Source organism: Plutella xylostella, chromosome 13, assembly GCF_932276165.1.
Source record: "Plutella xylostella chromosome 13, ilPluXylo3.1, whole genome shotgun sequence".
Taxonomy (NCBI): domain Eukaryota; kingdom Metazoa; phylum Arthropoda; class Insecta; order Lepidoptera; family Plutellidae; genus Plutella; species Plutella xylostella.
Window position 1 is genome coordinate 11621269 of NC_063993.1, and position 23685 is coordinate 11644953.

Here is a 23685-nt window from a genome sequence, read left to right on the forward strand (position 1 = left end):
AGTTACGATTAAATCAGCGGTTTATAACGAATTGTTTCTTGATGATATGATGGTCGTATTACTTGCTATCAAGTTGACCATCATGAACAAATGACCGTACATAGTGCAGTGTCAGCAACCAGCAGCGACCGGGGAGGCGGCCCTTCGCGGAATCATTTCACTATCACAATTCGGGTTCACCGCCGCTACAGTACTGGTGCGAACAATAGGTACTTTTATTTATCTTAACAGCATTTCAATAGAGCTCATGACTCAGGCCCAGCTGTGGCCTGCAGTGCGAGTTATTATTAAAAGATTAGGTGGGTCTCGAACGCGACGCCACACAATCATCCGAGAGCTCCTTTACTTATACATGTCTGTTAGATGACTGTGCAATAATGAAATGATGGAATATCAATTTGCAAACAGTAGCCGTAGATTGCAGTAATTGTTGCGTGTCTGTGGATGTGTTCATACAAGAACAATGTTATTGAAACAATAGGAGAATGTTTTTCTTAGCGTCATTAGCGGCCTTTGCGAAAAAACTGTTTGTTCAAGTGTGACAATGTGAAAGAGGCGCGTAGCAAGTGATGCCATTTTCTAGATTTAAGAATTCGATAACTATTTTGTCTTTCTCATATTCTCTTGATGGCCTACCAAAAGCGTGAGCGGAACAAAACCAGTTAATTGTGTACAGAGTCTTCCCACAATTATAAAGTATGCCACACACAAAGTGTGGAGCGCAAGGTCTCACGTAGAGTAGGCCTCGGCGGGTAACTGCTCGCGCCCGTTTCCACGACGACGACGCCATCAGGATACACTGCACCATGCTGCACCACGCCATTGTACACTGCGTTACGCCATTTAGTTTGCATACCTCAATTACCTACTGTTTCATTACAGAGAAATCGTTTACTTCACATTACATTTGTTGTTGGACATATCTTCCTGAATTACTTTGTCATGTTGTGCTTGTGCGTGTCTATATCTAAGCTAGGAATTGTTGGCTTCTTGAAGGTAAACTACGCAATTATCGAGTGGAGCACGAAGACACGACACGTATATGAAGAATAAAAAACATTGGAAGAAACTTCCTAAGAACATCACACCTACGAGATTAAGAAACTGATACCACCAACGATAAGGAGGCTAGAAATGAAAACCAAGTGAAAAATAAATACCAAAGACATAGTTGAGCGGGACATTTTAGATAGTGCGTGCGTGCCGCGGGAGCCCTACTTTCTAGCAGAACGTGCGTGTCATATCGCACCATCGCGCGGCCGCGAGCGAGCGCGACCAACTCTGCCCTGCGCCACCGCGATAACGAATTCTATTACACCTCTCTACATTTCACAAGCTACAGCCACGGACGCGGCGGCGGCGAGCGTGCAGCAACGCCTTATCTTACAGCACTTCATTACCACAGAGTTAGTGCTCAATCGAGGAGCAGCGGCTCGTTGAGAAATGTGTTCATTTAACGTGTGCAGTGCGGATAGCGACGAGGCCGTTGAGAAACACGGCCGGGGAATGCGGGCGAGCAAACCCACCCGCATGGCGCTGCACTACTGTGAGCAGTCTCCTTACCTCATTACAGCTGATAAACTCATTAAACATGACACGAGCAGTGAACAACTGGGATAGAGATAACACGGATGCGCCGATAGTAGCCGCGGAGCCGCGCTGCTGAACCTGCCCGCATTGCACATGCATCAAGCAATAACTTCTACCCGTGATAACGCTGAGCCCTTAAATAGAAAATTACAAGACTATTTAGAGCAGATATTGATCGATAGCCTGAAAAGTTTTACATAAAACGTATCGAATCGTATGATGCGACGCATTGAACCGAAGGTAACCTGGCTCCAAGCAGACCCGGCTGATCGCACGGCGCTCGCTCATCACAACATTTAGAACATTTAAAATTGGTTTTTTAGTTGCCGTAACTCCTGAAATAGTCCGAGAAATCGATCGACTGATTCGTTAATCATTCGAATTGAATGGCCCAAAACCCGTTACGAACCGTTTTGGCCTTTAATTTAACGGGCCTCAGTGTTCGTGCCGGTGGGTAATTCGGGTTTCGGTTGCGGTTGCAGCACCGAGCAGTGACTGTCATGACCTGGCAGGACCCGGCGCTGGCGGGGGCTTTCACTCCGCCGTCCCGCGCCCTGCTCGCGCCGACTCACGCCTAATTCAAATGCGAAACTCGTCAACATTACCCACTTCCAAAATCAATGTCAACTTTCCAATGAATACAGAAAACACACAGCGCTTGTCATTTTTATGCTGCCTCTCGTAACATTTTCTAAGACTAGAAAATTAGTAAATATTTTTAAAAAAATTCAAAAACACTGTGCTCATTCCATAAACAGTTTCGGTGCGTGCTGTACAAAGGATTACGTGTTGTGTATCGGCGAATGCCCAACAATAGTCCGCCGTAGTGCAGGTGTTGAGTAACCGAATCGAGGTCAATTTGTGACAATTAGCGGCTCACATATGCATCTCCAGCGACCTTCGCCGGCGCGGCGCGGCAGGACTTGTGGCCGATTGTGCTCGCTCAGATCAAAACCTAGTTAACGTGTGTATCGAAGCAATTTCACGCTTTTGCCCGATACTACCCGACGGTTGCGGGATGGGAGCGGATGCACGTCTTGGGACTTCTCAGTTATGAACTGTCAGTGACTTTAGGTAGTGCATTTTGACCCTTTCCTTGAATGAAGCCACACAAGGTGCACGTACTGTTTTGAATTTTTAAAACAAGGTACTGAGGCAGATTGTATGGTTGGTCGGCAACGGCGGCGTCGAGAGGACAATGCAGGCCGCGTGTAACCACTGTTACATAATTCAGGAGCGTTGTCTCGTCGTGCGGAACTGTGAACAATACTCGCGACTGCACCGCCACAATCGAGGGATGCTGTCCGACAACCAATTGTTGATCTAGATATTTCGGATCATGGTAGTCACTGGGCCAAAACTTGGTTACTTAACACAAAGGCGTCAGAATTAAGTAAAAACAGAGTAAAGTGAAGAAACAGCCTGGTAATGAAGGTTGCGACAGCTCTCAGTGGGGCGGCCGGTTTGTAGAGCGAGGCAAATGGCCCGGCGGCCATTATCTCTTCAATTTGTTTGATAGACCATTGTTTTTTTCTAAACAAACATATACTATTCATTTCATTTGCATGTTTTTGTTACTAATATCAAAGATTTCCAAATTTTATGTTAGTTACAGTACCTAAACGAACAAGGATTGACTACTTCAATTTTTCTTATTATTTTAGCAATAACGTGTTAAGCGATGTGTGTATGTATTATATGTATTATTTGAAGTAGTAAAGGAAAGAATGTAGCTGGCTGGGGCCGGGAATGCCGCTCTCGCTCGCGTGCGCGCTGCACGCTCCGCCGCCGCCACGCGCCGCCACCCACTTATGCAAATAACCATCAGATCCGTCTACACGGCCCGCCTCGCCACTACCCGACTGTCTTCAGATAACAACTACGAAACTTACCGACCATTTCAAATGATCCACTTTGTTTCTCATGTCCGGAAATGCATCCTGTCCTGCATCATCATCAATAAGTTCACATAGTACATAGAGTTACATAGTACTTCACTTAGCAATCATTTTGGGATTTGGAACTAGGAAGATGTCCGAATATAGCAGGAGCATAAATCTGCGAATAGTGAGCGACGGCGTAGATGTGGGCCGCCGTCCCGTTACAACTGTACCGCGCGCCGCCGCCGCCGACCAACAGTAATGCTTGTTCAATCCACTGATTAATCATTGCACTGCATTTTCATGCCTAGTGTTTTACTACGCCTGAAGACATACGTACAAACATAAACAACGGTCACATTGACGCTGAACGTGCTCCTTTCAATAATATACAACTAGAGAACTAAGCCGATGGATTATACCACTAAGCATCCATCCCACGCTTTCTTCAAACTCACAATGACAATAATGGACAAAATTCCTTACAATTCCACGACCATTTAAGTTGATGAGTTAACATTTTTCTCTTATAGAAATTCTAACGTTTAAAAATCTATAGCAATTATGACAAGCAAATAATTTCAAACTTAAACGTCCATTGAAATTAACGGCAGTGCAAAATAAATATCTTTCCAGAATTAGGTTCACGACCTCGTGTAGCAACTTGAGATATTACAAAAATGCACGACATATTGTGTGGAACAAATACCGGGGTAATAGGTTCCTGAAACTGGCGGCGGCAAGTTTGAGAGAACTTCCTCGGAACAGGTAAAATTACCTAATTGCTTGCGGCGTTTTTAACAACTGTCGGGCGACAAATTGATACGGCGGAAATTCTGCGTTCGGATAGTGCTGGGCTGGGAGCTGGGGACATGAGGATAGAAGAGCAGGCTGGCACACCGATGCGAATCTATTCAAAGCTTCAGCCTCATAACATAACACGTGCTGGTAGTTTACTGACTGTGTGTATTTCTGCATGTGTTTGGTTACGGCTCGTGTGTATGCGAGTGAGTTTAGGTCAATTGCCTGTTATACTAATTAGTTTGGAGTCGACACTACACATCGATAACTCAACGATCATTTCAAGCTACCAGTATTTTTTATTAGTATCCATCACTAGTGCAATAATTTTAATTTTAGGAGCAATTGAACATACATGTGCAACTTTCTATTTTAGACATGACCAGTCTTTTTGAAGTTATAAAACGTTCTTCGATGGTTTCAGAATTGAATAATGCTCCTAAATAACGGAATAAAACCAGAACAGTTAGCCAAAGCACTGGCATGAAACTAACAGACGCTTCAAAACACATAAAAGCAACAACTAAATGAGTTTCTCTCACGTGTCGGCCGCTGAAGTAGGCATGAAGACAATACAGGTATATATCGTTTCAGAAAAAGCTTAAACCGCGATGCTAGATAGGTTATATACTGGATATCGAAGGTTTGAGGCATATACTATCTCGAATTTTATATCATAGATTCATATTATGAGACCTGGATATGTGTAGGATTTGTATAGCTTCTAGGAAACGGATTCCATGTAACGCTGTGACCGAAATTATTTAAACAGATTTCTTTGTTATTTAGGGTGAATTTACAGTGGCACTGCGGTATGGAATTAAGTGGCGTTATAGCGGGTCAACGGGTCATCGGTCGGTGCATGCGATATCGCATTAGGTTGCAGGTAGCGGTGATCGATCAGCCGCCCCACTTGCCGGCTGCAGCGCCACCAGCACGCCACCATGCAGACCCCGCCGCTATCCGGGGCTGTATTTCACTCCGCCTGTCGGCACTGCAATAACAACTTCGCCGGTTTCATGGATACTTGAGCTTTTGAGTGAGCCTGCTCTCGAGTGCTACGAATGGAATTATAGGATAAAAACTTTGTATGTTAAAGTTCCAAACATTTGTGTGTCGTATATGACCTACAAAGTAATGAATCCATCACCACTAACCGTGTTTGTTTTTGTCAGAATTTTACTTATAAGGATAGATCTTAATTGCTTATTAGTCTTATTACATTACGGAATAAAACCTAGGTAAGTAAATGTATTTTTGTCTCACAACACTACTGTCAACCTTGGTTACACTAAATCAGGCTAGATTGAGGAAGTCTCTTTTAGAAACCTGTTAAATAGCAAGCCCATAAGTGTCAGCTTTGATTAACCAAATAAAGCAGGTCTAAATTCCGTACAATTGTACTTATTACACAATTACAAATACTTTTTCGGTTTTTAACTTTAGGTACCGATGCTGATGGATGGAGCTAGTCGAATGCATTTTCGGTAGCCAGAGATGAGTTGATAATTGGTTTTCCGCTGCATATTATTATTAGATTTACATAACATATTTCACCTGTTTCAAAGTTATCCACTATAGTGGTGTTCGTTTTATTTCATCTTCCAAATGTCTTTTCTATTCAAACATTATCTTTTCTTTATGTCTCTTTTTGAAGATTTAAGTTTACCGAGAAATAATCTTTTTAGATTGCGAGCTATTGAATTCTAAAAAGAGGGTCTTTTCTTATCAGTTTCAAAGGACACATGTTTGGGTTCGTGATGTCTGGTGGATGTCGGCGCCTCCAGAACCTGGCACTCCGCACATGCACACCACTAGAACTCTATTCATCGACGAAACACACGCAAAACACAGGTAAGTTTCCCGTAGCTAAACCTCATACTTTTTTCCCACGCTTTAATACATTTGAGTTCTGTTCTATGTTCCATATCCACTTAGGCAGGTCTGTACAAGATATCTTAATTTAGCAACATAGTGCACAACGGTTTATTACTGTAAGTATATTTCTAATATGCAGGTGTGCTTGTTGCAAGTCGAAAAACTTAATTAGATTCTACTAATGGCCACTTCAGCAGCAGATATAACTATTGCTAATTATGTTGCAAACATTGTGAAAGTAAGAACATCTTTATTATAGCTGCGAGTACTAGTGGCCAGTACGATAACCTGGTTCGTTTTAGCTGTGTTGTACAGACTATAGCAAAGAACATGGTGTGCATTTGTGCATGTGCACGCGTGTTGAGTTGAGACTTATGAGTAGTGTGTGCTTCTCGGACGTGTGTGTGTGTGTTGCTGAGCTACCTGCTAGTCCCACAGGCTACACGCGCGCTTCTATTGTCAAAGTAACTACTGATAACACATAATTTATTATTCCAGAATCTGGGATGTTGTGCCAGTTGCAACCGGCGACAGCTATTGTTTCCATTTATTCCACGAGCTCCACTATTCACGATCATAATATTTTTTTACCGAACAATTAATCGACTCCGTAGATTAAATAAATAAGTGGCACTTCCTCGGGCTATAAAAAATAAAGACCATTGTGCGAAAGATTTTCAAGTTGTGAGAAAAAAAATATTTCATTATTAGTGTTCTCGTGCTTTGAGAATAACAGTGGCAAGGGGAGCAAATGGCATGAGAAACCACAAACGGTATTCACATGGAGTTTGCGGTGTTCTGGAAACGTCCCGGAAGCCGGTCTGTGGCGTACCGGCCGCATTGTCCGCGGAGGCACCATTCATTAACTGCACAGACCGCAGCTGTTCTACCGCAATCCATCCATACAAAGCGTGGCAATTTGTCTGTCCCACTTCACAAGACACCGTAACTCCGAAATGTTCGTTGTTTATTTCCATAACCAAGTGTCATCATCAGAGCTGCAGTCGGCAAGAACTTACGCGACTAGTCCTCCGAGGAAAGCGACGGGCCCTCCACCGATGAGCCTGATCTTGCGGTGGCAGGAGTCGAAGAGCGAGAGCCTCGCGTGCGGCGGCGGCGGCAGGCCCACCATGCCGCCCGAGGGAGCTGAGCGCAGCATCGCCGGCACATGGACACTCACAGCACTGGGGCACTAGCCGGGCGCGGGGTCGCTGGCGCTGCGTGTGGAGAGGCGCGGGGAGCTGCAGGGCATCGCAGCACGTGCGTCGCGGGCCGCGGGCAGCGCGAGACTGTGTCGCCGCCGCCGCGCGCCCCGCGCCGCCCCCGCCACCCCCGCCGCCCGCGCGCTCCAGGATCTGCTGACGTGACTTTGAAAAAGCGTCCTATTGATTCCAGTATTTTTAAACTTGGATAGGTCATGTATTTATAATCCTTAGTGGAGACAAACTGGGAACGATAATCCTTATGATCAAGCTGGAGGTTTAGGATGGAAAATTATGTCGAAACGAACTAATAACTTCATCGACACTTTTTTATCATACCTATTAAGTACCTTTCAGGTAAGATGTATCAAATAAAGAACCAGAACAAATACTTCTAAAACAAATTCACCATTTGAGCAAAAAAAAGTCAGAGGAAGTTGATCCACACAGAGGAGTGGTGGGGGTCGGGTGAGCATCAGCTGATCGAGCGGCGGGGAGAGACACACACACAGAGGCGACGCTATACATATACACGCCACCCGTCTGGGAATCACAATTCACAACACAACAGGAAATTATATTTTCTTTGCACTTTTAGCGTTCAAATGGTATCGGATCACACAACACATTCTCATTCCTACATAAATAATACAATATCAAATAAACAATTCTGCTTTAAAAACATCATTTGAAATCTAGGGCAAGAAAAGAATATGATATCAAAGCGATGAATGAACAAACGAAATCGTGCAGTGAAGCACAATTATTCATCTCTCTTATTTGACGCTATGAGAATCAGCACTGTATCGGTCATTATCCTCAATTCGGGCTGCATCTTTATTTCATTCGGAGTTTCTTTTTGCTTTCATTACAGGTATGTTTTATTCCTTTGATCCAATGTAATTATTGTATTTTGAATTTTGAGTAATGAGGATGGTGTTCATCGTATTATTCCTATTTCTAATTCATTGTATCTTTTTAGAATTTATGAAGTGGTTGAAGTCATGTAGGGCCACTAGAGGGTCTGGTGCATGGTGGTGGCGGCGGTCGCGGTGGCTGGCCGCGGTGCGATGTGCGATAGTCTGCGGGCTCGTTAGCTGGCTTGACGAGCCGACGCGCCAGTAACGACGCTGCGGTGTCGCCGACCCTGATCCGCAGATAGCCGACACACGCCAGAACCAATCCGCGCGAGTCAATCCGTCAGCCACGCTGAGGTGTACACTATCCTAGATCAGGTTTAAGCTCGACCGAGATGTTAGAAAACAAAAGATCTACGTGTTCACTGTTCAGCCATAGTGAACATCGCGAAATCGGACACTTTGATGGACGAACAATGGCGGTGGAAAGCGGGTAGTGTTTCCGTGGCGCGAGCGCGACGCTCGGAGCTAACGGTGCGCCGCGCGGCGGAGCCTGACGACCCGGAGGCGACCTCCGAGCGACACTGCACCGGAGCCGGCGGCAGCGGTGTCCTCATTGACGATCCACATCGAGGTAACAATATCTGGCATGTGCGAGACAACCATAATCTCATGTTGCAGCACAACAACATTGCCTAACTCGTAAAAGTAAACCCAAGCCAAACAAGATGTGCAGCGAAACAAATTGCAACATAGGGGGGTATCCTCTTTCTGTGCTCGGATCCGCAATAAAAGATGCGCTCGCTCGGCGCGCGGCGCACACAATCGGTGATGGATGTCCTCGGGCTGATCAATGAACCCTGTGGGTACCTGTCCGCGCTATTCGCATTCGCCGCGAGTGCCCCATTCCGATACTTCTCGGAAGAACCTCAATGCAACGGGCTTCGATAATCAACAATACACAGACAATTCAAATATAGATCGCAAGTTGCGCGGCGGCTCTTTATAGGGACACAGCTGTTCGCTTTTTTGTTAAATTCCAGTGTTATACACGTAAATATCTCTGTTCCAGAATGTTCGAGGCAAATGTAATAAGATGTGAGCAGCAGCGCAGTGTGGGTTGGCTAATGCAGCAAACCAGACACTGCGACTTGATACAATCTTCTTGGGCAGTAATTTACTTGACTGCACACATTACTATCATAATGATTATCTTATAATAATCTATTCATAATGTCTAATGGTATAACCTCTATATATTTATTTACAGTCTATTATGTAATATATTCAATGTGTCTGTATTTTATTTATTCTTATTATTATTGAGTGACATTAAAATTTCGTACTTCAATTTTTTGTAGACCTTATAACATACATAGTTTTTCCTGTATACTTCGTAGACAATAAATACGAAACATTATATTGTATGACTTTAGGACGTATGAATGAACAATAATAATGTTGGCTTCCATAAATAACTAAAACCAAGTTACATCGATGACGAGGACGTGACAACATCATCTCGAGGTGAGATATTGACTCGCCATCACCTCCGCGGCCATCGCGGTAACTACGGGCTACAGGTTACTCGGCCCTGCGATGTTCCATCTACACCACTCGACTCGCCTAGACAAATAACAAACACAATTTGCGAATTGTCTATTAATACTCATTTGAAATTGCCTAATCGATGATCTGTGTTCAAGGTTAACGACTGACTCTCGTGGTTTACCTACTAACGATCAACTAAATGTTGCTAAAATTGGAAACTATCAAGGTTGACTATTTAAAGTCAAACAACCTATACTTTTAAACATCACAACAATAATGATCAAGCTCTAAGCGTGGATGCATCTTACTTGTACTGTAGCTAGCCTAACACGAACATTAAAACTTCGTAAAGATAGCCTTGACTAGGTATGTTTTAGTTGACATTTTACGTAAACGTACAGCTTTTCTTTTCATTAACACTGATATAGATTTGGTTGAAAGTTATCAACAAAGTTAGCAATAAAGATTTAGACTCTTATTTGTAATGAATGAATAACGGATGCTCTAAGCTAAGAGATCCTTTTTTCATAACCACTTCCTTCCCCGCATTGACTTATTTTGAATTGAGAAACAAAGTCAGTTCCAAAAGCAGATAATAAATAATTCTACAAATAGAGAAGATTTTACCTGTGCCATCGGCAAAAAACTGGGACTCTTAAAGATAACAATAACGAAATTGTAAGAACAATTGAACGAGGTCAAGTTAAATCTCAACGGGGGAGCAAAATACACTGACGTTCCTGCAACACGCGTTTACTGACAGGAAATTACAGTAATCGCCGGCTTAAACCAACACCAATAGAATTTAGCAAAATGGTAGATAGGTAGTATGAAAAGGATTAGCCTAAGCCTCCACCAGTATATTCGGGCATCGAGGGACTTACCACAGGCAGTCCAGCATGGCGCGGGCATGCGCCTGCCAGAGGCCACTCACCTGCAACAACGACACATCATCAGCCTGCGTCACGCGTCACATTCGAGTAACAGCGGATCTGTCTCCGATTCTCCGCAAACCCGCTACATTTACAACTAAACAAAGAATAACAAAATAAAGGAGACAGTCGAGTTAGATTTAAAGAGAAAAAAAAAAATTAGGATTGAAGCAAATAACGGCAGATTCAATAATGGCATAATCTCAACATTGGGTCTCAAATTACGTTAACTATTTGCCGCTTTCCTAAAAAACTGCTTAATAATTTATTTGGCTTTTAAATGAATTGCTTTTATATGGCTATGGGCACGTATAATAATGAAAACAGCTTTAATTTTGTAAGTAATATACGGAAATTATTAAAATAGATTTTAATTATTTACAGTTATGGTGGTGGGTTTGACTCTGGGTTAAGTGGTGAGTCACAAGAGGCACCTGCACGCTGCGGAAGGAAGCCGCGGGGGAGGGTCGCGAGGGGAGGGGGGGAGGGGCTCCGGCTCCGGGACACTTCACAAACTGCTCTCGTCAAGTTTCCGGCCACCGACAAAACAGCTTTATGGAACAATTCAATAAATTCCCGCGACAATTTTATTTTATACAAGCGGCATCGGCATGCGGCAAGACTTGGTTATTCTATTCAGATATTGCACTGTTTGATTTGTTTTGCAGTACACTCAAGTATTCTTCGTTCTCGAAATAATAAGAGACGGGGGTTCGACTACGCAAAATATGTACGTTTTATTAAGCAATACAATTCCTACTTTAGTACAAACATTTTGTGTTAAATCCACGATTTTGTAGCTAAGACAGTAAATTGAGTCTGCTTTAAAATGTAGGGTAGCTTAGGCCTAAGTATATTTTTTTGTGATGTTTGAGTAGGAAGTGGATTTAGATAGATTGAGACTCAGAAGGATTTATCACAGCCCCCAAACCTTCGATCTGAGCCCGACCCGCTCTGAACTTTATCGCGATATTGCGCTATAAATCCACGCTTAACCTACACGCGCTCGTAAACTGAGCGGAAATTGACGAATCGCTCCACGCGGCTTGAACCGGAGCTCGCTCCACGTTGCCAATACGAATTGAAAATTTATTGCCTGAATCGAGGGAACTGTCGTCAACTCGTCACCCGCTCGGCCTGTCCACAGTCAACAAGCATACATAAAACAGCACACTCCGGGAAAGGTTACACAAACTTCAAGTGAATGATCGCCACGGACGGGAGCAATAACTAACGACTCAGCTGCGTCGTGAAGCGGCAATCAACTCTGCGGAAGATGCATTCACTGCAGAACTCCTCACAACAACATCGTAATTACAGTAATGAGGGCGTAATTACTGCTAACTATCAACCCACTTAACATACTGCGCATTTTCAGCAGGGCTGCCCTTGAAAATGCTGGAAAGAAAACAAACTCTGCGTCTTTCATGTATGTCACCTCTCGTTACAAGGTAAATAACTTGTTATAACTAGTATTGATGATTGAAGTATGTATTGAGGAGCAGCATGGAGCGTGGGCGGGCTCGTCCTGCTGCAGAGTGGCGCAGAGAGCGCGGCGCACTGCGGGCCGCACTTGGCACCCAACGTGGGCCTGATACACGCTCATTTATCAGCTTTTGTCGGTATATTTGGTTTAATCATAAGTATAAATTTACCTCCTCATAAACCTATTAAATTACAAATGCAAATTAAACATACAAAGCAATACCGAACCGGAATATAACTTCCCGGTGAATTTTGAGAAACAAACAATGGATTTATTGTATCTCTACAGCAGCATTTCGCAATAACTTTGGTGAAGTACGAGACCCGTACTTGTGACTCATTAAAATAAACGTGGAAGTTTATCGCATTATGTGGCGAGACGGCGGCGGCGGCGGCGGGTGTGAGCACCATTGTGTGTCCAGCAGGATACTGCACGCACCAGCATCGGCCTCCATGAAGTCGTTAAGATATTTACTTTTACTCAATCAATCAAAAAATATAGAATTTACTAAAACTCTATCGAAAATAAAACATGTTAGGTGCATGTTTAAGTAACTGGAGCATCGTTTCGTTGGTGGCAGTAGTTGGGACTCCAGGCTCTCCACACAAAGAGTGGGACTGGGCTGGTTGCTACGTAAATATGAGTCACATTTACATTTACTGGTCTCGTAATACTTGGGTCTTATGTGTGTGGGGTTAGAGCTCAGGATGGCTCGGCAGCGGCCGTCAGCTGTGTAAGCGAATACCCGACACAATGCCACTGAAGTTTCGTGGACGCGTCGAGTTACTATTGTTTTGAAACTGAACAGAAAAATGAACTTTTTGTCGCGAGGCCGTCGCAGTGCGTGTTTAAATATCCAATATCATATTACGAGTTCACTAACTAACCTTGGCAAAACAATAAAATATAAGTAACTTATCCCGTCATCAAATATTGTTTTATGAAGTACTTCTTAACAGACCAACACATATTAAGTGGTTATAGATGGTAAAAATATTAAGATTAATCTATGTATAATTTTAACAAATGATGATGAATTTCTGAAAGAAAGGGTAGATTTAAAAAAAACTTATTTTTCTGACTGTGGCCTGTGTCTAATCTTCAAAGGTAACAACGGGTAATATGGTTTTATTTAAGTACCTACTTCATATTTTATTGAACTTTTCGTAATTAAGTACAGAAATATTTATTTAAATGATCGAATTATAGATAATACTTAATAGATTTGTTAAGGTACCTACTCAACAAAATCGAAATGGATTCACAGCACTGACAGCTAGCGCCACCTAGCGTATTCGTGCCAAACTACGCTGTATCTCACTCAGCTAACTCAGCACGATCAATCACAGACATGAAAATAATAGTGATAATGTTATGATAATAGTGATTATTGTACTTTCTAATCGTGACTACTTACTTACTTTGCCGTACTCGTAATCGATCGTATCACAACCAGTAGGTAGTAGATTCCTAGCAGATAATTGGAACCACTGATTACAATACATATTTTAATGGAAAATTTCATAACATGACGAGGCCGAGGTGACGAGCGTTTAAATTTACTTAAACAAACTTATGTATGATGGAAGTCGTGGCGGTATTGTCGGTCATTTCTAAAGTTATGGTTTGCTGGACTGACGTCAACGTGCCATGTTACAAGGTTATTTGTTTTGTTAGACTTATTTTTTGTTGAATAATTGTAGCTTAAAATGCTTGTGTATTTACCATTAGCAGTAAGCCCACGTTAAGAAACAAGTTAATTAACCGCAAGCTTTGAAATCACGAAATGTCTATCTAATTTTAAATATTTGACGCAAATAAAAAAGGGGATCGTTACTGTATTTTCCTGGAGCCTCCCCCCTTTAAGGGGAGGCGCTGACTCAATGAAAGCCTGCCGCCCCCGCCGGCGCAAAGTGAGTCAAGGTCGCAGGGAATGCGCGCCGCATACAGAGCACGGTGTCTGCCCGTGTACACCCTGTACATGGGTACATCTGTAGTTCTGTAGCTGCGCCGCCGGTGTAGGTACATCTCTACACCGCACAGACAGCGCCGCCGCCCGCGGCTGCCAGAGACATTACCGACGGAAGCCATCATTAGCTGTTGTATTTGCTCGAGCGACATGTTCCAGCAGAAAACATATTCTGACTGGATATCAGTAAAAAATGAATTTCATATCATAGTAGTTCGTACTACATGAAATCTCCCACGTATATAGATGAGTACGTGAAACAAGTTTCCATGTGTTTAAGTATTGAACAAAGAAAATTACATGAATTATACAAACAATAATATCCACATATTTGGAGGGAGACGACATCAGTGTTATGCTGCGTCATGTAATCTATTCAGAGTGTTTGCGCAAAGGCAAAACGTTTTAATGTATTCACAATAAGATAGGTAAATCTGCCGAGTAATTTCGCGCACCGGTTCACATCGCGGACGCAAGGGTGCGTAAAGCATATTCTATTCTGTCTGAAAAAGGCTAGCGTTTCAAAACTCTACAAGTGTATTTTGTCGTGAGGAAAATATTTGCAGTAAATGCCATGAATGTAAAACAGGAGTACATCGGATAAGTTGTCTGTAAAAATGATGTCAGGAGAGCGAAAATCGGGGGCCTGGATTTGGTAAAGTGAATAGTTTGGCACTGTCAAGTGTCGCGACTATGAACATGTCGTTTCTGCCACTTTTCTACATCATTCAGTGATATTAACACAAACAACGCCGCGGCTTCCTTTCACAAATTGAATAGTTGGAAGTAGGTATTGTCTGACGAGGACACCCGTACCCGTGTGATTGGCGGTGTCGTCTGAGGCGTGTACAAATTAATTAAGAGACGATTGTTTCGAAACTTAATTCAAATGTCAAAACTACATTGGATTGTGATTGCCGTAAAATTAGATTCTGACCTACCAAAAAAATAGGGGCTTGCGACAACCTTGCACGCAGCAAAGTGATATTCATAAAATATTCATGTTTTTTATTAAAGGTTTTACATCACCTCCTCCGATGGATTCATCTCAATCAAACATATTTACAGATGACGCGATCCGCCATTATCCACAACTCGTAAACTTGGTATCGACTAGACAAGACGGCCAGTGTCTATGTTCCGTGACAAATGGACAAAGACGACATGTTACTTAAAACAGCTTGCAATAGAATGTGATGGAATAATGACCTCATCGTACAATCGACCATAACTTAGTTTGGTTCGTGGCGACATCGACACACCACACGACTCGCTGTTTATTAGCAGATCCTTGTCGATTGTGCTAATACAGTCAGTAGACAAGACATACATACGAAACCACTTAGGTACGCAAAATAGTTAAACGAAAGATAAACATCCAGTAATACCGAGACAGTTCAGAGCCGTGGTGGCGTAACGGATAAGACCTCGTGAGGTTTGAGAAGCCGTGGTGTCAATTCCTTGTATGTACCAATTGTAGTAGGAACAATTATATCGATAGATAGACCACGTGCTTCAAATGTAAAGTGAAATATAATGTTGAAATTTGAACAGTGCACATAATCATAGATGTGTGAACTAACAACCCACCAACTACCAGTGGACAACCGTGGTGAACGCACTTTAAACCCTAAGGGCAATATGCTCAAAGATTCCATTCGAGTAAGCCAGGTGCGGGCACTAACACCTCCGCAGAAAATATAATAGAATAAACGGAATGCATCGATTGGATTTTGGCAATATTGGGCCACTACCAAAAACGAATATCTGCAAGTGTCTGCAATATGATAAAAGTCAATGTCTAACAATTCGGTAGCAGCAGTAAAATATGCATCGTTAGTCGAGAGGGGGTGGAGTGTGGATCTACCGGAGAGGCATTATTTAAGGCCGGCTGGCTGCGGGGCCAAGGTCGCGCCAGTGCATCTGGGATATAGTTAGGTGCAATCTCAACAACTTATTTATAGAACTTCGTATAAACACAATACCGAATACGAATGTAAAACTATTGGCATGGCAACAAAATGAACATCATGTATGTGTATGTAGTATGTATGTAAGCTCTAGAAAAATAGGACTATGAAGGTGTTTGGCATATAGAGATTCCTCACAGTAGCATGATATTGAGGCTTGTCGGCACTCGAGCTTACTTCGAGGTGTCTGGTGACATGTCCCAGCGCTGGGAGGCTCCGATAAGTGCAGGCGTGAGCGGCGGCGCTCACTTCACACCTGCTCGACAAAACGCTGACGACAAGTGTGCGCCGCGCCGCCCGCTCACTAAACATAAGGGGGATTTTGCAACATGCTCTACTTGAAGATCAAACGAACTTACCAAGTGAAGTTCGATCATAATTATGTGAGCAGCTTCATTCGATGCGATTTATGTTTACGTATTGTAGTAGCGCCATCTACTGTAGGCCTTGCACGATAGTTTAAAGTTTCTTTTTTTTTTTTTTTTTTTTAAGTTGGCATCTCTGACTGTGTCGTGTTGGTGACAGGAGGTTATATAAGCCCCTGCTCTAGGAATTTCTCGTCATTTTGTTTAAAGGTATAGCAATTGTAGGGAAATATATTTATTTTATAATCGTCAAAATATACAGGGTCGGGATGGTTAATTATAAAATAATTAACTTTTCAGTTTTATTTAGGGTGGGTGATTATAAATCGCATCGAATGAAGCTGCTCACATAATTATGATCGAACTTCACTTGGTAAGTTCGTTTGATCTTCAATTATGTTTCGCAGCTTCATTCTTAGCGATTTATGTTTACGTATTGTAGGATGTTTATAGCTTCGATTATAGAATAAATATATTGGTATATTAATCAATGTACCGAAGGTATGTTGGGTAAGTAATACAATAAGTACTTATTTTTATGTAATCAACATTTATTACAGTAATCATCTTAGTAGGTAAGTACATCATATTATTATTACAATCATTCTACAGAATTAAGAAGTGATTCAGCGAACTGATCATCATTAGTTACAATATCTTTGTTATAGAAGCGAGCAAAGGCGGAGGATGAACTAGACCAACCAGCCGTCCGTTTGATGACTTCTATGCTTACTCCTAATCGGTTTGCTTTCGATGTGGCTGCATGTCGTGTACTATGTGCACTAAATATTGAAGTGTCTACACCACTCTGTTGTAGCATATCTTTAATCCAATGACTAATGGTCTGGCTAGTAACACTAGAATGAGGCTTTTTTGTACTTAGAAATAAGGTTGTCTTGTTATTATTACGTAAAGGTTTTGTCTTATTTAAATACACTTGTAAACAACGAGCTGGGCAGATTTCTGGACGTGGATTATAGAATGGAAGCCTTAAAACGGGTTGCAGTGAATTTAATTTTGTTGTTTTAATTGTATCCGGAATTTTTATTAAAATTTCGTTTTGATTAATTACTATGTTATTTATTTTGATTAAAGATAGCGTCTGTGCACGATGTGCAGTCACAAGAGCAAGTAAAGTGAGCGTCTTCTTGGAGAGGGTTCTCAAATCAAGACTTTCATTGGGATATTTTTGTCCAAGAAAGTTAAGGACGATATTGGGGTCCCATGTTACATTGTATTTGGGATTAGTTGGTCTTAATTTGAATACTCCCTTCATGAAGCGCTTTAGTCTTTCATCTTCTAAATTATTTCCTAATAATAGAGCTAGCGCAGATTTATAAGAGTTTATTGTTCCATATTTAGCACCCTTGTCAAATACCTCTGTTAGGAAATGGATAATCACAGGTATAGATGCCTTAGTGTATTCGTAATTATGTATATTACAATAATTTATCCAGGCTTTTATTGAGCCGTCATACTGTTTGTAAGTGTTATTTGACAAGGACGCTAGCATAATTTCGACCGACCTAGGTGATAAAAATTTTTTCAGTAAAGTCTGCCGGATAATCTCGCGGCAGCCAATGTTAGACTGCGATGAAGCGTGTGGGTTGATCTGTAAGGTGATTTTAGGAGGTTAACATCCGGTGGGAATTGTATGATTTCAGATTTACATATTCTTTGGAATAATGGAAACCAAGGTTGCGTTGGCCATAAGGGAACAACAACTATTCCTTCTGCTTTATCAGTAATTATCTTTTGAATCATTTTTAAAATCATTGAAAATGGTGGAAAAGCATAAAAATTTAATCCACTCCATAGTACAGTAAATGCATCGATAGCCCATGCATCAGGCTCATTTCTCCAGGTTACGTAAGTATCACATTTAGCATTACAACGGCTGGCAAATAAATCAATATCTGGAATACCTAACTTTTCTTTTATTTTATCATATGCGTAATCACCTAATTCCCACTCTGTTTCTTGAAATTTTTTCCTAGATAAAAAATCAGCCTCTCTATTATCTTTAGTGTTAATGTATGATGCAAAAGGTATAATTCTACGCTGTTCACACCATTTCCAAATGTCGCGGGCCTCATCATTAAGATGGGGATATTGCACACTGCCCATCCTGTTAATGCACGATATGGCAGTAACATTATCTATTCTTAGTAACAATTCACAATCAGAACAATCACTAGCAAAAACTTTTATTCCAAAAAAGGCTGCTTTGAGCTCCAATTGATTAATATGCAACTTTGATTCGTTTTCCTTCCAATGACCAAATGATTCCTGGCCATTGCAATATATCCCCCATCCTGATGATGAAGCATCGCTATAAATTTCTTTTATGTAATTATTAGTTTTTATATTAGAATGGCCATTATCTATATTATTTAACCACCAATTTAGATCTTCCCTTATGAAATTAGGTAGTTTAATTGTTTGATTATAACTGTTATTTTGCAATAAAGATTGAAATTTAACTTGCTCGAATAGTTTTGTATGATACCACGAAAACTGCATCGCTGGACATGCAGATACTAAAAGACCGATCATTTGGGCGAAATCTCGCAATTTACAATTACGAATATGTAAAAATCTTTGAACATAAGTTTTTATTTTTAATCTTTTGTCCGTGGGTAATTCCATAATCATTTTGTTCGAATCAAAGATGAATCCAAGAAATTTACATCTCTTATTTGGTATTAAGCTACTTTTTCTTCTGTTTATCATAAATCCAATTTCTTCTAATATCTTACACGTTTGTTTAACATTTTTCATACAATCATAATAAGTTTTACCTACACAAAAATAATCATCTAAGTAAATTACAGAGATCATGTTCCTTGAGCGTAAATATTCCATTACAGGTTTAAGTAATTTTGTAAAAACGTAAGGAGCTGTGCATAAACCAAACGGTAAACAGTTAAATTCATAAAGGGTTCCGTTATAATTAAAACGTAAGAATTTTCTATGTAAACTGCAGATATTTATAAAAAAATATGCATCCATTAAATCTATGGATGCCATGTAACTGTCTTTTGTTATTAACTTAATAGCTGTTCTATAGTCTTCCATTTTAAAATGGTTTGTTGATACAAATTTATTTAACAATTTTAAATTTAGAATAAAACGTTTTTCACCGTTTGGTTTAGGCACAAGGAAAACGCTCGAAATAAATTCTCCTTCCTCATGTGAACATCGAGAAATAGCATGTATAGAGGTTAGCTTATTGATTGCCAAAACAAACTCATCATGCTCCTGATCAGATTTTGGTCTAGTTACAGGACAAACATCTTGTATTGGAGTAGATATGAAAGGGATTTTATATCCCGTTATCCATGACAGTAACGTTGAATCATCGGTTAATTTCATCCATTCTTTATGAAAATATTTTAATCGACCAGCGTACTGCGTTACCTGAGTATCTACCGGCGGTAGGGCCTCCTCGTCGGCGACGGCGCTTTGGGCGGAGGTGGAGGCGGACGCGCGTACGGTGTGGCGCGTTGTTGGCGCGCCGGTGGTCGTCCTCTCGATGACTCGCCCTGTCTGTTCGGTGGTCTCTTCTGAGTCTGACCCCTGTAGTTTAAATTCCGGTTTCTTGGTAAGGCCAAGTTTTTATAGTTTGAATTTTTGCTTGAAGTAGCTACTGGGTTGGGTTTGAGCAGTGATTCCCCGGTTCTTTGAACAGATTTAGCGGCTTTTAGTTTTTCTGTTAGATCTTCGCCAAATAAATACTTGTCACGGCTGCTGTTAGTGAGAGTTTCACGTAAGCTAGTATTTATGGTGCTCATCACAATGCTTCGCCTTGTCTTGGTCTCCATGTTGTGGCTGTCACACAACAAGCGGCAAGCATCACTTAATGGCTGCAGAAGTAGCTGTGTAGCAGTTTCTTTCTTAACAATCATTTCTATAACTTGAGAGAGCGCAGCTAAAGCCACACCGATCTGATTTTGTTTTTGCAATAAAGTGCAGTCTCTCTTTGCTAATATATCAGGAACCGCAGCTTTAGCTTCGGGATTTAAAATCGGTGCAACCAGGTAGTGACAATTGGCGGGAATGAGATACTTTTTAAAAAGTTGTTCCTTTGACTCTTTGGTCATACCTTTTAATAAAATATCTTGCCAGCGAGATGCAATATCTCTATGAATGTTTCTGCCTAAAACAATATCCGGCTGAGGTGCTTCGCCAAGTATCTGCAAGATATCTTCCTCTAGCTGAGTTTCAGACTCCTCGTTGGGAGCGCCAGTTGTGGTGGAGGGCCCAGGATCTGACGGCAGGCCTGGCTCATGTACTGTCACATCCGCTGTGGTAGGCTCCGGGTTAGGCTGTTCAGAAGGCGATGTATTCTGCATAGGAGACAACAAGCTTGGCATGTCTAAGCTCATTCTAATATTACTTCGTGGCGAAGTTCCCGGTGAACTGGACGGCGTCAGATCGGGCAAAACTTGCTCCTCACCGTGTGAGTCTGTGTGACAAATAAAAATAAAACATGTTATTTTTATAAATTCAACGTAAAACTACCCGTTAACAACGGTAACTATATAATTTAACAAAAAACTTTTGTTATAACAACCATAAATAGGTTATGTCTCCAGAGAAAATAATAAACGTCAACGACGTATTTTCAGTTTTTGGCCGTCAACGACAGTCGTTTTTTATTGGTTTAGTATAAAAATAACTAAACGCCAACGGCGGTAGCTACGATTTTTTCGCCAACGGCGACAAAAAACATTATAAATTCTTCACTTACCGCTATCATCCGATGAAATTATTCGCCTCTCTCGTCGTAATTTATTTTCCAGTAGTTTTATCTTTTTAGCAATCCTGTCGTTTTCAGCGTCTCGAATTTTCCTTTTCTTTCCCATCTTGTTAATTGCTTGGAGGGTATTTGAAAAATATCGCAGAGTGCCAAATACGTGCGAAGGCTACAGCACGATAACACAGAATGACGAGAAATTCCTAGAGCAGGGGCTTATATAACCTCCTGTCACCAACACGACACAGTCAGAGATGCCAACTTAAAAAAAAAAAAAAAAAAAAGAAACTTTAAACTATCGTGCAAGGCCTACAGTAGATGGCGCTACTACAATACGTAAACATAAATCGCTAAGAATGAAGCTGCGAAACATAATTTACCATACAATTGAATTTTCATTAAAAACGTTGAAAAGACGGAAAACAGGCTGAACAAACAATAGTTCGTTGTGCAGCTTTGTTAGTGTGCTTTTATAGTTTGCCTCACTGATTAATAAACAATGTAAGCTAATGCGAAAGCAAGATTGTGTTGGTTACAATGTGGGTTTAAAGTAGTGTTGCCACGAATAGTGAATTGGCCGAATACCGAATACCGAATATTCGGCGACGCTGCCGGCCGAAGCGCCGAATATTCGGCCGCCGAATATTCGGCGCTACAACCTGTTTTTTTTTGTTCCTGGATCTGCTTTGAAGAAGTCGCTACAGATTATATAAGAAATGCTAATTATTAGGAGGCAGAATGCTGTGGCAAACGAGTTGAATTTTTATTTGATAATAGTTCGCCTAGATCGGATGGCCGATCCTTACAAGTGGTGGTCAGCAAACAAAAAAACAATACCCGAACCTTTTGAAATTTGCAAAAACTTATCTTTCTTCAACTGGAAGTAGCGTGAGAGGTTATTTTCTGAGAATGGTTACAATGAAAAGCGTAATCGTGGGCTACCAAAAAATGCTGAAATGCTCGTTTTTATCCACCACAACTTACTACTGATTAATTTTAAGTACTAAAATGTTGTGATTTGGAAATAAATACACAATTTTGATTAAAATAACAAGTAATTTTTTACATGATTTACTATTCGGTATTCGGCCCGAATAGTACGCACTATTCGGCCGAATACCGAATACTGAAAAAACTGGCCGAATAGGCCGAATACCGAATAGTGGCCGAATATTCGTGGCATCTCTAGTTTAAAGCGTGTTAGCGACGGAAGCTGTTAGTGCATGCTCATAGGGCCAGGGTCGGGACAGCAAGGAGGGGGAGGGGGCACTCACGTGACTCGCAAGCGAGCGCCGGGCACAAAACCGCACTCACCTGAAACAAAAATTCTTACATTAACTACACAATCACGTGACGCATTGTCATGAATGTCGTAATATAAGTATTTTGCTTGATTTCTAACAATTACTACCTTATTGTCCGAGTACTTGCATGCATGTATTTACTGACACCCGGGTGAGGTAATGTATCATTTCTATTGCATTCCGGCGGCAACTAGCCTGAACGGACCAATCAACTAAGTAAGTTACGGGGATAGGTAGAGACGGTTGCGATGACTTACATTTTCCATTCGAATAAAATGCATGGAAGATCCTTTATTAGTCATATTTAGGGGGTGTAGTGATATTAGGTATTTTTATGGAACTTGCTTATTTCGTGTACGATCAGCGATACGGCATCACGGCAGGCAACAGTGAGTGAGTGGAGTGACAATGCATTATTCGATCAGTATTTAATTTTTTAACCCGGTCAGCTGGATCGGGCGCTTTTCGTTAACAGAATACACGTTACACATCGTATTTTTTCCAAGATATTTATTATTAGAAAGGCAACCTTTGCTCAATTAATACAGCAAATAAGTACGTACGTAAGCATAAAAGAGCAGAGAGGCTATTCTAGGATGTAGTGTGACTCATCTCCTGACGGAGGCGGGGGGTGGGGGTGGGGGGTGCACCTCCGCGGTGCGTCATCGCCTCTTCTAATGAAATAAGTGCTTTACTTTATCATCCACTCCCTACAACACTTGTTAGCGTCAGACAACTTTGCCAATGTAATACTGTTATAATGGTTCAAGCCGTATTTCACGCTAACTTATTGCTTCAATCTGGGCCACTCTGGGCAAAGGACACTGGGCCTCGAAGATTTCAAACAAAAAGGCAACTTAAATATCCTAAACTAATTCCGTTCAGCTTACAAAGTAAAGTCCTGTGTTTCATCATAGTTATCATTATCGTATAACTTCTGCAAAGTAGTATTTTTAATAAACATTATGTAGGTATTTAGTTTTTTTTACATACATACGTCCTGTATAATATAATTAACCTATGTACATGTACATTTAGTTGACGCTATATCGAATGGTTTCAACTTTCAAGGATAAAATTAATGTCCGTCCCATAAAATTCCCGTAGATATCAACAAACTGCGGAAACTTCGTGTAATAAA

At 41.3% G+C, this 23685-nt stretch overlaps 2 protein-coding genes across 13 annotated transcripts in view; both read right to left on the minus strand.

Annotated features, from left to right (window-relative positions):
* The window catches only part of LOC105391901 (MOB kinase activator-like 2), a 68262-nt gene that overhangs the window by 40148 nt on the left and 4429 nt on the right, over window positions 1-23685 (minus strand). The window contains exon 1 of one of the 10 annotated variants that reach the window (XM_048624918.1): window positions 10644-10675. The exons of 8 other annotated variants lie outside the window; for them this stretch is intronic. In XM_048624918.1, the coding sequence (XP_048480875.1) occupies window positions 10644-10660 (17 nt within the window). In that variant the 5' untranslated portion in view covers window positions 10661-10675. Of the gene's footprint in view, window positions 1-7168; window positions 7453-10643; window positions 10676-23685 lie in introns of those variants that run through there. One more of the 10 variants, XM_048624919.1, reaches the window with a different exon arrangement.
* Window positions 17012-21610, minus strand: LOC119691338 (transposon Ty3-I Gag-Pol polyprotein). 3 transcript variants are annotated; one of them, XM_048624913.1, is made up of 3 exons: window positions 21235-21610; window positions 19902-20949; window positions 17012-18093 (listed from the first exon to the last, which is right to left on the minus strand). In XM_048624913.1, exons 1-2 carry the CDS (start codon window positions 21347-21349, stop codon window positions 19910-19912), a joined length of 1155 nt encoding a protein of 384 aa, XP_048480870.1. In that variant the 5' UTR covers window positions 21350-21610; the 3' UTR covers window positions 17012-18093; window positions 19902-19909. The 3 variants fall into 2 exon arrangements, with proteins under 3 accessions (XP_048480870.1, XP_048480868.1, XP_048480869.1); XM_048624911.1 differs by having other exon boundaries at window positions 17012-20949.